The 16,830-nt window shown below is 47.0% G+C and overlaps 1 protein-coding gene across 3 annotated transcripts in view; it reads right to left on the reverse strand.

Annotated features, from left to right (window-relative positions):
- PRC1 (protein regulator of cytokinesis 1) overlaps positions 1 to 16,830 on the reverse strand; it is a 2,137,226-nt gene that overhangs the window by 1,065,909 nt on the left and 1,054,487 nt on the right. For all 3 annotated transcript variants that reach the window (XM_044078279.1, XM_044078277.1, XM_044078278.1), the window contains exon 9: positions 9,783 to 9,878. In XM_044078279.1, the coding sequence (XP_043934214.1) occupies positions 9,783 to 9,878 (96 nt within the window). The remainder of the gene's footprint in view (positions 1 to 9,782; positions 9,879 to 16,830) is intronic.

Here is a 16,830-nt window from a genome sequence, read left to right on the forward strand (position 1 = left end):
GGAAGGGGGTAAATACATTGGGAGATCCATCTGGACAATGTAACTTTTGATACTGGTTTTCCCAAAGAAGGTTTAGCAAAGGATACAAAGAGTTGCTCAGATTTCCTGTGGTCAGCGGTCCTGTGCAAGTAGAACCTCAATTGCCTGTGCACGTCCAGAGAATGTAACTTGTATTCACCCTTGTTCTGATAATTTGGAAAGAATACTGGTAAATTAATAGATGGATTGATACTGGGCTCCGAAGCAACTTTGGGCAAAAAGGAGGGACTGGTCCGGAGAGAAACTCTATCTTTATGGAAAACCAGGTATGGTGGTTTGGCACAAAGGGCTTGAAGCTCAGAAACCCTTCTGGCTGAAGTGATGGCAATAAGAAAGGCCATCTTCCAAGATAAGTATTTTAGATCCACCGAAGCTGCAGGCTCAAAGGGAGGAGCTGTCAGAGGCTGGAGAACAAGAGTTAAACCCCATGGAGGAACTGCACGTTTAACAGGAGTCCTCAAGAGGAAAGTGCCTTTTAAGAAGGTCTTGCATAATTTGGAAGAGGCCAAGGGACCGAGATCACTTCCCACATGATAGTGGGAGATTGTGGCTAACTGGACTTTGACCGTAGAGGAGCTAGCACCCTGGTCAAAGAAGATAGACAAAAATTCTAGCACTGCTGGTATACATTCGGAGGTCCAAGTTTCTGCACTCGGCCCAAATTGAAAAGCGTTTCCATTTGCTATTATAAACCTTTCTCGTAGAAGGCTTGTGAGCGGCTACTAGAATAGCCTTAACATAGGATGAGATACAGGGAGTCCTAGCTATTACTGGAACTGGATCAGCCAAGCTGTAAGCTTGAGGTTGTCCAGGTTCGGGGTTGTTAATCCTAGTGGGTGAGAGATCAGATCCGGAGTGGGATCTAGAATCCATGGGGGATTCACTAGATGAGACCATAGACAAGGGAACCACGCTTGACGAGGCCAGAATGGGGCTATGAGGATCACTCTGCTCCCCAACCGACGGGCTTTCTGCAAGAATTTTAGCATTAGGGGAAGAGGTGGATAAGCATAAAGTAGACCGGATGGCCAAACATGCACCAGAGCGTCTCTGGGGGATTCCCCCGGTGGGGGAATTAAAGCAAAGTAGTCACTGCACCTTGCGTTCGGAGACGTGAGGAGATTGCAGCAAGGTTGACCCCACTTGAGGAAGATTTGCTTCGCTACTCTCTGGTTCAGAGACCACTGGTACGGTGAAAGGATGGTTCCACTCAGCCTGCCTGCCAAGATGTTCGACCGGCCCGGAATGTGCGTTGCTATGAGAAAGCGGTTGGTGGAGATCGCCCATTCCCAAACTCTCATGGCCTCTCGACAAAGTGGGTAGGATCTGGTTCCCCCTTGTTTGTTGATATACCAGACTACTGACATGTTGTCTGTCTGAATTGCAATTGTCCCCAAGGGAAGAAGGGCTTGGAGTGCTTGCAACGCCAAAAGCACCGCTCTCATCTCTAGGACACTGATATGCAACAAGGTCTCTGAATGGGTCCACGTGCCTTGGACTGTTCTGCCCATACAGTGCCCCCCCCCCACCCGAGGCGAGAAGTGTCCATGGTCACCGTGGTTAGAGGAGGGGACATAGAGAAGGGGCGCCCTTTCTGGAGGTCTGGACTGGAGCCACCAGACTAGGGCTTTCCTGCAAACCCTGCTGAGGGGGATGGGTGAACTCAGTGGATGTTGCAGGATGGACCATTGAACCTGCAAGGTCCATTGTAGTACCCTTATGTTCAAGCGCGCTAAGGGTAGCAGGTTGATTGTTGCCGCCATAGAACCTAGAGCCCTCAGGACCAACCGCTGGAGGAGGAGTGTAGAAGGGCCAGCCGGGGGCTTTAGTGTTAAGGGGCCGGGCGAGTTAAGAAGACTTGCAAAAGGTTTGTGTTTAATCTGGCCCAATGAAGTCCAAAATTTGGGTTGGTTGAAAGAAGATTTTTATATTGATTTTGATTCCCAGGGGGGGAGCCAAGGGGGGAAAACCCTGAACCGGGAATGGGTGGGGGGTCCCGGGCAGTAGGAAAAACCTTTTCTGGATTTGCCTGCCAAATTTTAAAATTTTGGTAAAAAAATACGGGAAACCTTGGGGGGTTTTATGGCCCCAAATAGTCATTTTCCCTCCCCCGCAGGAGTGGGAGAAGGATTGAATGGTGACCATCCGGGAAATTTCTTTGGCCACTGACAGGTTTAGGAAAAGGGCAGGTCAAGGATTGGTCTCAAGTCCCCGTCTTTTGGCACCAAGAAAACCTGGAGTAAAGCCTGATCCGGATTGGTCTGGGGGGGGTGCTGGATTGCTCTTTTTCTAGCAGCTGGATCCCCCCCTTTTATTGGTGGAAATGGGGGTTTGTAGATTGAAGGATCTTGACTCAAAAGGGTTTCCGCCCAGGGACCCTTGTGGGGATTCCAAATCGGGGGCCCCGCATTGCCTCCCCGGGGCAGCCGGGTATAAAAAAAGCAGCCGATGATTTCCTCAGTTTTTTTGCCCCTGCCGGGCCCCGGGGTTTTTGGGGGAAAAAATCCAAAAAAACTTTAATTTAAAAAATTTTTTTTTTTTTAAAAAAAAACCCAAAAGACCCCACGCAAAAAGGGGGCCCCCTTCCGGGGGAAAGGGGGGAAATGCTGCAATGCAACCTATGGCATCAAATGGAGGTCAAAATTACAGTTTCCCCAAAATGCCGCGTAACAATGGGTAGTACCCCAACTGGGGGGGGGCTGGAAAAGGTGGTGAAAAAGGGGGCCCCCGGTGAGAAACCTCTTTCGGAATATGGTTAAACTTGGAAAAGTGGGGCTCCTGTGCCTTTAAAATTTTTTACCCCGAAGGTGGGGGCGTGGCTAAAGGGTTTTTGGTGGACAGTTTTTCCTGAAAAAAAAAAAACCAAAATTGTCTTTTGGGGAAACTTTTCCCCCCAGAAGCTAAAATTCTTTTTTTTAAACCTTTGTTCTTCCAAGGTTGGAATTTTGGTTCCAGGGTGGAGCCCCGTTTTTTTTGGTTGGAAGAAAACAGGTGAAAAGGTTTTTGAAAACCCAAACCCCCTTTTCTAAAAAGGATTTTCTTAAGAACCCCCTTAAAAAAAAGTCTGCATGATAGGGGAAAAACCCCTTTTTGCATTACCAGAAAGGGAACAGCTTCCAAAGGAAAATTTTCTCAAGGGTCTGGCAAAAAAGGCTGTTTTTTCCCGGGGAAGGTCCCGCGGGAAAAGGGGGCGGGGGGGTTTTTGGATTTCCCCAAAATTCTTAAAGGGGGAAAAAAAAGGGGACGTTTTTTCCGAAACTGACATGTTTAAAGGAAGGAAGACGGCCATTGTAACAGCCAAAACCAGGGAACCGTTTTCACTTCTCTAGGCCCTTTTTTTTAAAAAAACTTTTTATTTTTCTGGCCTTTTTTGGGAAGGGGGCCCCATGTTTTCACCCCGGGGGCATTGAGGAGGAGTCAAGGTAAAGGGGGAGTTTAATTTTCAGGTTTGGAAAGATTTTTTGGGGCTGTTCGGGGCCGGGGGGGGAGGCCAGGTTTTGCTCATGCTTTCAGGGGCCTCTTTTTCCGCCGGGACGAATACGGTGGCCTGAAGAAACCCCGGCAAAAGGGGGGAAAGATCCTGTTTTCTCCCTTTCCCCCCCCTTTTCCTCTTGTGGGTGGATTCCGAGCAGAATTTCTTCAGGTGAGGGGGAGGAAAAATCAGTCCGGCCCCCCCAGATTTTTTTTTTTTGTCTTCAACCCTTTTTGGTTAATTTTTCCTTTTTCCAGGTTTTTTTTTCCCCAAAGGGGTTCAATTTTGGTTTTTAAAAAGCCCATGCATTGAGGCAAAAGGGGGGAAGGGCCCCTTTTTTTGGGACCCAAACGGGTTTTTTTTATTAATCCACAGAAATTTGAACCCCATGAGTACACCCACATTTTTTTTTTTAGGGAAAATTTTTTAAATCCTTATCTTGCCCCCCAGGCTCCCACCCGGGGCAACCCCTTTTAAGGGGGGGGTTTTGGTTTTGGAAAGGGGGCCCCCCTTTTTCTGGTTTTGAGCCCCCACGAAATTCCTTTAAGGTGGAAAGGGGGGAAAAAGTTTAACTTACTTCGATAAAACCCAGGTACCCTTTTATTTTCCCCTACAGCCCGTGGAATAAAAGAATCTGCCATGAAAGGGTAACCTTGGAAACTAGTTTTTTCGTTTTTTCCAGGTTTTTTTCTTTTGGAACCTTTGGGTGGTTTTTAAAGACCCCAAAAAATTTTTTTTGGGATAAAATCTTTATTTTAAAGTTGATGATACCCCGGCCCGAATTATGGCAAATTTTTAAAATTTTTGGTGCCCTTTAAAGGCTCCCAGAATTTATTTAATCCCAAGTTATTGCAAAACAGCGGGTTTGAATCTCCAGAAAACCAAAAGGGGGAAACGAGAATTGAAATTTACCCAAGAAAATTTTTTTCAACTTTTTGATGGGACATGAGGAGTCCGGGCAATCACCAAGCCCCTTGGCCCCCTAAGGGTTTGAAGGGCCATTTTTAATTTTTCCTGGAAAAATATTATGGACAAAAATTTTTTTTTCGGAAAAGGAATAGTTGGAAAAAACCGGTTTTTTGGAAAAAGGAATTTTTAAAGCTTTATTTGAAAATTAAAATTTTTTTCAAAGTCCCCTTTTTTTTTGGATTGGTCCTTTTTGTGTGGGAAAAAATGTATCCGTCTTTTTTGGAGGCCAGTCTTTTAATTTTGTTTTTTGGTAAAAAAGTTTCCCAAAAGGGCTTTTAAGACCCGGTTGGGGAAAAAAATCATTAGTCTGTCCTTTAGATTCAGGCCAATTTTGTTGGAGGGCCATCCTTGTGGAGCCCAGTTTCCCCCTTCCCTACCCTGCCTCCTTTAAAATCTTTCTTTTTTGGGGGACCAATTTCCAATTTCCTGAACTTTTACTTAAAAAAAAACCCAAAGGAATTTTTTCCTTTTTTAAATTTTTTAGTTTGGGGGGAACCAAATAATTTTTTTTTCCCAGTGGAACCCAAATTTAGTTTAACTTTGGGGTTTTTTCCTTGCCAAGTCCCAAAAAACCCCGAGTCCTCATGAAGTTCCAAGCACTCCAACGAAAAAGGGTTACTAACCTGCTGGGAGTTATGTACCATATCCTGAAGGGATTTCTACGGTCTAGGGGTTCAGTAGAAGACAGTTTCTTATGCATTTCTTCTAACAAATACTCTTGGTACTGTATCATATGAAATTGACAATTTAATGCCCTCATAGCAAGAGAGTGGCAGAGAAGTATATACTTTTTACCCCACATCTCTCCTAATGCCCTGGACTCCTTTGCAGAGGGAGTGGGTTCTTAGTAATAGCTGCAGGCCCCTTTAGGGCCCTGTATGTGAAAATGGTTTCAGGATCAGCAGAGTGGGCCTTGTAAAGAAAATTATGTGTGTCCGGGACCCTGTATTACCTATGTCAGGCTTAACAGGGGGTCGGAGATGCCAATCAATCAGGGGTCATACTAGAGTCAGAATACATCATCAATGACATTTAAAACAGGAGGAATAGCCAAGGTCTATGTTGAGGGTAAATGAAGAAAAAAGTTCTTAGGTCTTTTTCCTGGAATCAGAATATTCCTGGCCCTGCCATTTGAAATGCTCTCTCATAGTGTGAAGGGTCTCCCCAAAGGAAAGCTCTTCAGGAGGGAGGCCCGAGGGGAATAGACTCCTCTGCATCCGAATCCTCGTGAGGTCGAATAAACGCACCTCCTCCTGGTAGTCCGAATGATCCCGAGGCCCACAGAGGCCTCTCCTGAGGAGAAAGGGGTCATGGGCCAAGGATCCACCCTGGGCCTTTTGTCTATAGGAGGTTGGGAGCCCCTGTCGGATGCCTGGGGCTGAGAGCCCCTGATTAAAAGAAGAGATAAGGTCCTCTGCTAAGGTAAGAATCTGTGAACTAGAAGAGGTCCCTGAGGAATAACCTTGGGAGGCATGGCTTTTAGGGGAGTGTTTTGCAGCTTTAGCCCTGGTGAAGGCCTTAATGGACATGGATGCAGGAGGCCTGGCTGCACCACGTGCTGGTGTAGCTTTATCTAAAAAGGTATGGTGTCCGTGGAAGATTCCAATACACCAGTCTCTGAAGGCAATTCTGTAACCCGAAATCTGTACAGGAGCCTCGGGGCGAGGCTGTCAGTCAGTTGTATTGTTTCAGGGTTGGAAGTTCCAAGGACTGCGGTATCAGCCGAGAACCGAGATACTACAGCTGGTAGGCCTACAGCCGCTGGCAGCCAAACCGCTGGCGGCCTTGCCCAGTGTGTCGGTCCTTGTCTTTCCATTTTCTTAATTAAATGGGATGTTGGGGTTTCGGCGGCATTTTGTATGAAAAACTAGCCCCAAAAAACTCTTCTATGCGAACTCCGTCCGACGATCTAAGAGTCGTCGGTTGAAGGAAGCGCAGGCTGACAGCGCCGAGGCGTGAGTGGTCTGGGCCTAAGCAGGGAAAGACAGTAAGAGTGGAAATTCTTATGAGGTATTTGTTTCAACCACAAGTTAAACAATTATTAACTTTATCTGACATCGGTTGAGAGGCAAAAAAGAGTCCCAACGTACTGCCAGCTTTTGAAGTCTTGGGATGGCGAATTTAGTAGAGCTGGCCGACCCGGGCACTTACTGAACAGCTTCTTAGCTTCCGAGGCACCGCAGCGGCAAGAAAAGGCGGAAGAAGAAGATGAAGTTTGCTGACCAGCTGGCAACACCCATACTGGCGCTCTGGCGTGGGGAGCAGGCGACATCAGCGACGCCGGCGGGACCCAGAACTTTGGAGATCCACGGCTTGATCGAAGGCTGCCTGAAGCAGGACAACCCATATGTGCTGCCTCACTTTGATTAGGTGGAACCTCGGGGAGGCTCCGGGGTTTGGGGGGGTAGATTGAGAAAGGGGATCTTGTAACCTCTGGACAGGATTCGAAGCACCCAGCGATCTGTTGTGATGGACTCCCAAACTGCTAGGTGCCTCGAGAAGCCCCCCCCCCCCCCGACTGCCTCCAGAGTGGAGCAGTCGGGTAACCCTTCAGGGTTGCTGCACGGGCCAATCAGAAAATGGTTCTCTCGACCCGAAATTCTTCGGTCCCCTTCTGCCTCTGGGCCGGCGTCCACCCTGTCCTCCTCTGCCATTGAAGGACGAGGGGTCCGGAGCGAAACGGGACTGTTGAGACTTCCGGAACCACATCTTCTTCTGTCCCTTTTGGTTCCTAGAGAAGGACCTCTGGGAAGCCGAGAAGCGGACTCAGACGGCAGACGTCTTCCCATCTTTCTCGCTCTGGAACAGCGTGTCGTGTACGGTCTTGCCAAATAGCGAAGGACCGTCAAATGGGGCATAAGCGAAAGACACCTTGAAGGGTTCCGCAAAATCACAGTTGCGGAGCCAAGCATGCCGTCGTAAGACAATGCCCGCTCTGCTAGCTCTAGCGGCTCCTTCCGTAGAGCATGGGAGAGGAGCTGCATAGAGGTGTTCGTAATGGATTTGAGAGTGGCCATTCGGGTTGAGAATACCTTCTTATCCTCGGCCGACATGGACTCTGGGGGCAAACCGGCGTATTCTTTGATGAGATCCCGCTGCAGTCGTATCACGTGTGCCATATAATTCAGCGACCTTACAGAGAAGGTGGCTGAAGCGAACATCCGCTTCCCCAGGCAGTCCATTGTCCGAGACTCCTTGTCTGGAGGATGGATCGAGGAACTCTCCTGGGCTAGTTCCCTTCTGGTGGCGGCCGCCACCAACATGGCATCTACAGGAGCACCCTTGCTCCAACACGTCCTATCAGAAGGGGGGCTGAGTATTTTATCTTGTCTCTTTGGAATGGGCTCCACAGTGTCTGGTTCTTTCCATGCCCTGGTAGTAATCAGGTCTACCAGGGGGTCGGCGGGAGGTGACACCCAAGAGGTAGATGGGCCTGCGTCAAACGCCTTCAGAAACACAGACTCAGAGAAAGGTTTTTGGGTCGACCCCCCCCCCCTCTAATTCGAAGCATTTCCATGATGTCTCCGAAGGAGATATCTTCTTGAGGTGACCTTGGGGAACCTTCCCCCTTCCTCTAAGTCTGTGTCTTCTGTCATGGACTCAGGTGAGTCCAAGTGCCTCCTCTTGCACTTACGTTTGTGAGGAACCTCCTCGGGGGGGGGGGGGCTGTCCGAAGAGGTCTCACCAACCACATCCTGTTCCTCCAAGGGAACTATCTGGGACGTAGGCGCAGGCTGTCCCTGGGGCTGGGTGATGGAAGGTAGGCCCGTCTGAGAGGGAGTGCAGGGTGGAACCGTAGCAGGAGCCTCGAATCCCTCAACAATATCCTCTCCATGACATCGAAGGAGAACTGCTCTCTCTGGGATCCGAGAGCAGCCCCCTCGGATCCGATGTGTGGATCGGAGCCAGCGCCAAAGCAATCGGATCCGAAGGGCCAGTATGCTCCGACCGAGACAGAGCCAAAGACACACTGACACCTCCGGATCCGAAGCTCAGCTCTCGGCTCTGAGAGCTCGGATCCAAAAACGGACCAAACAAACTCGAGGGTGCTGTCGGCGTCGAAGTACGAGGTACTATCGGCGCTGACACTCCCCCCGGCTCCCATGCTACCTGGCTCCGAAGGCTCCGAGACCCAGAAGTGGGTCGGAGAAGGAGCAATCAGGGTGAAAAAGGGGGTGGGGAGGCAGGAGCACTCCCATCTGCAGCTGGGCCTGGAGGAACCTACGCATCATCCGGTCCATGTCTGCATCGGGTTGACCTAGAGGAGGTCACAGAGGTGGGCCAGGAGTGCTGCCTCGATGACCTCGCAGGCGGCCGGGTCTCCTCCTCCGGCTCCGGGGAAAAGCGCGGTGAATGGAGCCGGGAAGGTGAAAGCCCGGAGGCCCTGAGAGAAGCTGCTTGCTTGGCCGGCGGGGCCGAGGAGGAAGACTCGGCCCGCCGCTTGTGGTGCTTCTCTTTTCTCCTCTCTCTCCTAGCTTCCTTCTCCTCCTGGCCTGAGGTGGGAGGGTGGGTCCCGGCCAGGGGAGCAGGGATAGAAGGTGGCACTGCCACAGCAGGTGCCACGGAGGGAGAGGAGGACGAAGTCGAGTCCGGGGGCAACAGTCCCGCCAGAATCAACTTCTACCTCCTGTCCCTCAAAGCCCTGGGGTTGAAGGCTGCACAAATAGTGTAGCCTGAAGAGAGGTGGTCAACCCCAAGGCAGATAACACACAGTGTGGCCATCCGCTGGGTACAGCTTATGGCCACACTCGGTGCATTTAGAAAAGAAGGCTTTAGGGGGCATCAGACATGACTAATGACAAGATTACACTAGGCCCAAAGACAAACACGCCTTCACACACACGGGGTAATTTAACTAAAAATTAACTACAAAAAACAGTTAACAATTAGAAACTAACTAAGGAGTAACACACACACAGATTTTACTGTTATAACAGAAAAAGAAAAGGATTTTTCTCACAAAAACAATCTACTCCCATGCCTGGAACTCGTACAGAGCTGCTGACTGAACCGCGGCAAACGAGATCTGAGGTCAGGAAGGGATAGCAGGGGATTATGGGCAACGGGGAGGAGCTTGGAGCTCGGATCTTAGCTGTTTGAAGCTGCCGGCTCGGAACCGATATGGATCCCATACCCACAGGTTGATGGACAAATGAAGTTAACTACTTCAGATTATGGGATAAAAAGGCAACCACCAGATACATGACTTAGCATACCATGCACAACGACTGTGTGAAATATACTGTATATTCTTCATATTTTCTGCCAGTTGTTAATAAATGGTTAAAAAAAAAAATAGCACCTTGGGAAGAGTCTTCTGTAGCTTTGCTCTCTGCTTTTCTTCTTTCAGCAGATTTCCTCCTCTGTTTGTGAACCGAGTTGGATCAGTGGCTTTTCTCTGAAGGGGAGACATTGGTAAGAGTTTTATTAAAAAGAGTACATATAAAATCTTGCCTGATGACAGTAAAATGTATGTGATGAATACATGACTGACTTCATTCATGTCAGGCATTTAATATAACCCCAATTAATGATCCTGCCCTCTAGCAGAGGCTTTATCAAGCAACAGAACACCATTCTATCTAGCTTCCAAAGTTGTTTACATCTGCCATACACTTGCTAAGTGTCACTTCAGGAAGTTAGTCAATTCTCACAGATAAAACCTTGGAAGAGACTAATGAAGGTTCCAGACATGGTAATCATGACATATAAAATGAAAGTTACATACTTACCATAGAGACAGATAATTATAGTCTCTTTCCACACATCTTGATGGTTGGGTTTTCCACACTGATGAAGGATCCAAGTTGGCGAATTTCACTCAAATGCTTCTCCCTTGTTTTTCATAATGCTTTACAGCCCCACTTGTCTCTCAGATTGAGTTTGTCCTGCATAGAATACTAAAATATAGGACAAAAGGTGGTTTGGAGAAAGGTTTCAAGGAAAACAGGACAATATGGTAGGGGGATGGTGGGAGGGACAAAGACAGATGAAGAGGGGCAATAAGGAGCGATCATTAAAAGCATATAAATCTCGCACACTATAAGGTCAACTCCATCTGTTTCAAAGGATACAAAGAGTTGGTTATTTTTCCTTATGGATTTTGTTCTATGTAAATAGAACTTTAGTGCATGATGGATATCCAAGGGTGTGATGCAAGTGCTCATTTTTTGGGGAAGAAACCAGTCTATTCACTTATGTTTTTCAAGGCTGTCTCAAATGAAAAGTTTTGTCTGAGAGAACATCTCTCTAGAACATCAGGTACTGTTGTTCACATAAGGCGTGCAAATCAGAAGTTATTTTTTGTTGCTGTTACCTCAGCAAAAATGAAACTTTCTAGCAAAGGTGTTTTAAAGTAGGAGGGCAAGGCTAACCTCAGTGGCTGAATATCTCTGTTACCATTGTGAGACTGAGGGATCACCTGAGGCATGAGGAAACAGCAACTTAGACTGTCCACTACAGGATTAGTTTGATCTGGAATGCAAGTAGGAATGCATTCTTGCCTCTTGTGCCAACAGGCAATGAGTGTGTGGCAACGAGCGATGTCTTCACAACACTTTCTAAAACTGCATTCCTACTTGCATGCTGATGTACCATACCACGGACGTATTGTCTAAGGATGGAAATCACACCCCAAGGGAGGATATCCTGAAGTGGCTGCAATGTTTGGAGGACAGTCCTCATCTTCAGAACACAGATGTGAAGGGGAGCCTCCCATTTTGCTCAGATGAGTGGTTAACTGCAACCGATGGTAACGGAAGAACAAAAGGTAATTTCTTTTGAACAAGTGTGGACTGAACTCAGTACTTCAGGTGGCTATGACACACTGGAGACAACTTTATGGGGTGAGCAAGAGGTAGGTAATGAACCTCTATCTCCTAACAATTTCTCATTCCATGTAAAATCCACCACCGGGACCATCATAGAGCCTGTTCCCAACACTAAACTATTAGGAGTAACTATTGACCACAGGCTGAAATTCGACACTCACATTAGCAATACCATCAGGACAGTTAATAAAAAACTCGGTTCAATGTATCGTATTAAGAATTTTCTGACCCCTCATGCCAAACTAACCATTGCTCGCACTCATCTTCTCTCTACCCTCCTGTACGATTCCCCTATTCTATCTTTCCTCAATAATAAACTCAACATGCTCTCCGTTGCCTATAATCACATAGCTAGATTTATAACTGGAACTCCCTACCGTACCCATCACTGCCTTAACCTAAGGAAACTTGGCTGGCTTGAACTGCCCAATCTTCTCAACTTCACCCAACTCATGGAAGTATTTAAAATAATTAACCAACCTGATAAGAGTCCCTGCTCTTAGCAAAGTATTTCCACCCTACTCAAACCTTAATTGCCTCCGTTCAGCTAATAGTGTTCAAATAAAAACCATCATATCCAAGAACTCTGGCGGTGATGCCATCTATGCCAACTCCATAGGGAAAACCTGGAATTCACTTCCAAACAATTTAAGAAGTATAACCTCGCTTAACTTATTTAAAATTAACCTCAGCCAATTCCTGAAATCACACTGGTTATGTCCTTGCCCTAAACCAGACTAAACCCAGCCAACAACCACCTCACTAGACTCATCACTTCCTGGTAGACTAGTACCTCCTCCTCTAGCTTTCCCTCCAACCTACCTCCTCCGTATGAATGGTGAATTAGTCACACGGGGTGTTTGATGTACTCATTTATACCTATGTTAAAAGTATAAAATTTTTTTCTCTGTATGTTCAATTTTTCTCTGTATGTTTAAATTCTCTTAGTGTATTATGTTGGAGCTTTTCTCCCCGGGCCTCTACTGAAAAAGGATATGTATCCAGCTAGACCCAGCCCGGTCAACAAATGTAAAATAAAATAAATAATAAATAAATAAAATAGGTTAGACAGATCACTGGAAAGTGCGTCCTACTGAAGAAAGTACAGCTCTGTACACTTACCATAAATGTAGATGTTAGAGTGTATTCATTGTTGCAGTCATCACATTTGGGTTATCTGCCTGCAGGTAGCCCTCAGCTGGACTGAACACCAGAGTCGTCGGATTTCTGCATCGGATGCTGTCACTTCTTCCTTGACGTCAGGTTGTCAGGGGTATAAAACATGCAGCCGATGCCATTACATCAGTTTTCTTGCCCCAGATGTCAGGTGCCCCCACAATAGGAAACAATTAAATGGTATGGTAAACCTCCATCAAAAAGCAAATACACAAGAAAAAATAAATATGCCAACAAGAAGGAGAGATAGAGCCAAGAGAAGTCAGAGGGCTGGAGGGAGGGTAACCAGGACTGCAACAGTGAATAACCTTGAACATCTACATTTATGATAAATGTACACAACTGTACTATGTTCTTTGTGTTTCACTGTTGCAGTCCTCACATTTGGGTTTATTCCCAAAGCTAAAGAAGGGAGGAGGAAATTAAAGAGCATTAGGGCCAGCTAGTAATCCCTGCAAGATTGCAGTGGCAAATCCAGCTCTGGATTTAGAAAAGATAGGCAAGTGGTAATGCTTGGTGAAGGTATGTACAGAGCTCCAGGTAGCAGCTTCTAGGATGTCCCTGGTAGGGACCCCTCTGATAAATGCTGCAGAGGTAGATGCAGCCTTTGCGGAATGTGATCTTATCCCCTGTGGGGTAGGTTTATCCATGGTGCTTGTAGCAGAAATGAATGCAATGGGCTATCCACTTGGAAATGGTTTGCTATGAAATGGCCTTCCCCTCTGCCCCTGCAGCAAAGCTAACTAGCAGCTGTTCAGATTTTCTGATAGGCTTAGTCCTGTCCAAATAGAATCTAAGTTGTCTTTGCACGTCCAGAGTGTGCAGTATTCATTCCCCTTTATTTTGTGGATTAGGGAAAAAGGTAGGCAAATGAATGGGCTGATTTAGGGCCACAATAGACACCACCTTGGGCATAAAGGAAGGATTAGTCATGAGAGATACCCTGTCCGCACGGAAGATAATGAAGGGTTCCACTGCCATGAGGGGCCTGTAATTCAGACACTTCTTGCTGAAGTGACGGCTAGAAGGAAGGCTGTTTTCCAAGAAAGGAGTTTCAACTCTGCTGTAGCAGCTGGTTCAAAGGGGGGGTGAGCTTTTCCAATAAAAAGTTAAGGTCCCAGGCTGGAGTGGGAGCTCTCCTGAGGGGTCTTAAATTTTTGGCCTCTCTAAGGAATTGCTTTAGCGTGGGGTGAGAGAAGAGGGGTGGGCTCAGTATTATAATGTGTTGAAATGGCAGAGGCATAAATTTTAACTGACGAGAAGGATAGGCCCTTGTGGAACATTTCTGTTAAGTACTGTAGAATATGAGATAAGCTGGGCACCATTCTGCCCATCCCCTGAGCCTGGCTCCAGGAACAGTATCTTTTCCACTTTTCAGCATAGGATTTTCTAGTACTAGGCCTCCTTGCCTCCAGAATGACATCCAGTAGCTGCTTACTGAGGGATGCTAGGGGAGAGCTCAAGGAATTAGCCAGGCTGCAAGGTTCAGGGTTTGAAGCTGAGGGTGCAGAATCTGGCCCGCCTGCTGGGACAGCAAGAAAGGGGTCTGAGACAGGTGCCGTGGTTGTAGCAGTGTCATACTGCGCAAGAGGGGGTACACCAGTGCTGGCGTGGCCAGTCTGGTGCAATCAGTATTGTCCTTGGCTTATCCTGTTTGATCTTTAGTAGAACCTCCGAGAGGAGAGGCAGAAAGGGAAAGGCATAAACTGAGAGACTTTCCCCAGTAAAGGACAGGGCATCCAATTTCCCAGCTTGACTGTGGGGAGTTCTTGTGTAGAATTTGTTCAACTGGTAGTTCTGAGGGGAGGCAAACAGGTCTACCTCTGGAGTCCCCCCCCCATTTGTTCCCCAAGTGGTTGAATATTTTGGGTTCTAGTTTCCATTCATGTGGGTCCATGAGATTTCTGCTTAAGTCGTCTGCCAGTGAATTTAGCTTGCCTGGCAGGAATTGTGCTTGTAGGTGTACTTGGTAGCTCAAAGCTGTGTCCCACAGAGCCATGGCTAGTCTGCAGAGAGGGTACGAGTAGGTTCCCCCCGCTTGTTTATGTACCACATAACTGTGGTGTTGTCTGTCTTTACCAATAGTTGACCTGGAAGAATACGGTCTTTGAAGGCTGTCAGAACATTCTGTATAGCTAACATTTCTTTTTGATTGATATGCAGGTACATCTGTCTCGGGTTCCATTTGCCCTGAATGCACCGCCCTGCCATGTGAGGCCTCCATGCATAGTCTGGTGCTTCTGTTGTTAGGGTTTGGGCAGCAGGGGGTAGAGTGAAAGGGAGTCCCTTATTGTGGTAGCAGGCCTCTGCCCACCAGAGGAACTCTGTCTTTATACAAGGAATGATAGAAATCAGTTTCCAGGTCCTGAGAATGTTAACACCATAGGCATTTTAGATACCATTGGAGTTTCCTCATATGCAGTCTTGCATATGGAATTAGTAGAATGCAAGAGGCCATGAACCCCAGAGTTTGTAGTATTTTCCTTGCAGATAGCTGGGGTTTTGTGGCCAACAGTTTGAAGTAGGTTGCCAAATAAACTTGTTTCTCCGGAGTGAGGAATGCCATCTGGGAAACTGTGTTCAAGCTTGCTCCCAGGAATACAATCTGTTGGCAGGGTACTAGGTGAGATTTCTTTTCATTGATGGTGTACCCCAGTGAGGTTAAAAGTTTCTTTACAAATGCCAGGTGTTGTAATAGCAAGACCTGGCATTCTGCCTGAATCAGACAATTGTCCAAGTATGTGTAAATTTGTATATTTCTCTGTCTGCAAAATGCAGTGGCTGGAGCTAGGCACTTTGTGAACACCCTGGGTGCAGTACATAAGCCAAAGGGCAATGCAGAGAACTGAAAGTGCATGGAGCCTGCCCTGAAACATAGGTATTGTCTGCAGGATCCTCTTACTGGGATGTGCAGGTAAGCTTCCTTTAAGTCTAGGGTTGCCAGCCAGGCATCCTTGGCTAGCATAGGAAGAAGCTGTTGAAGAGTTAGCATTTTGAATTTTGGAAAAAACAGAAAGGTGTTGAGAAAGGAGAGGTCCAGGATAGGATGCCAGGAGTTGTCTTTTCTGGATACCAGAAAAAGTCTTGAATTAAAACCTTGTCTCCTTTGCTCTCCTGGGACAGGTTGAATAGCCCTAATACTGAAGAGAGAGAACCTGCTGTTGGGCCTCCACCCATTGATTTGGGGGTAGGTCTGTCCAACCATTTGGGGTTGGTTGTATGTGGAAGTGGAATCTGTATCCTTGGGAAACTATGTTCAAAACTCATTTGTAATGGGGAATGAGTTCCCAGTTTTTTGCATGCAGGGTGAGCTTTCCTCCAAAGGGAGCAGGTAGCAGAGCAGGGCTTGGAAGGTTTAAGGTTAAGTCATTGTGCCATTTTTCCGTAGGGGAGGCTTACTACTCCCTGCTTTGTAAGTGGGAGCCCTCCACTGCTTAGATCTGTGCGTAGTTAGACTGTAGCCTAGGTGGTCTGCTGTTCCTGGATTTGGAATGAAGGCCTGGAAGGGACTGGAAAGGACCAGTTCTTTGAAGGCCAATGCCTACTGAATCTGGGAGACTGTACTTGTAGGAAATCTTTAACAGTTTGCATAGATTTAGCTTTTTCCTCCATCCTTTTGAGGAATTCTTCAGCTTTGTTACCAAAAAGGCGGTCTTGGTTTAAGGGAGCATCCAGTAATTTAGCTTTAACATGATCTGGCAAGTTGTGTTCCTTAAGCCAAGCATGCCTTCTAGGTACAGACCCAGTGACAAGCAGCCCTGCAAGATGCTTCTAAAGTGTCAAAACCACATTGCAAAATATGTTTACCAACTTGTTCAGCAGAATGCATTAAATCTTGCAATTCTTTGTGTTCAGCACAATCAGGAATCAACATAATTTTCTGTCTAAGTAGTCCCATAATATGCTGCTAATACTTTAACATACGAAACTGGCAATTTAAAGCCCTAATGGTCAAAGTAGCAGAAGTGTATACCTTCTTACCCCATCTGTCCAAGGCTCTAGAATCTATATCAGAAGGGGTAGGATTTTTGGCAGCAGTAGCCTTAATGCCTTTTGGTCCTTGGGAAATGGTCTCCGGATCCACAGGAGGATTCTTGAAGAGGAACTTACGAGAGTCAGGTACTCTGTAGTACCGGTCAGGTTTTCTGGGAGCTGGAGGTAAAGTGTCTGGGGTAAGGCTAGATTCCAAGAAAGCATCATCTACAATGTCCAGAACAGGAGGGATAGCTAAAGGCCTGTGTTGAGGTAGGAGTAAGAATTCCCAAAGTCTCTTTTTGGAGTCAGAGTAATCCTGGCTTTCCCAGCAGAAATGCTGCCTAAGAGTGTGCATACCAGACTCTGAAA

This window comes from Protopterus annectens, chromosome 7.part0, assembly GCF_019279795.1.
Source record: "Protopterus annectens isolate FY-2018-M chromosome 7.part0, PAN1.0, whole genome shotgun sequence".
Lineage (NCBI taxonomy): Eukaryota > Metazoa > Chordata > Ceratodontiformes > Protopteridae > Protopterus > Protopterus annectens.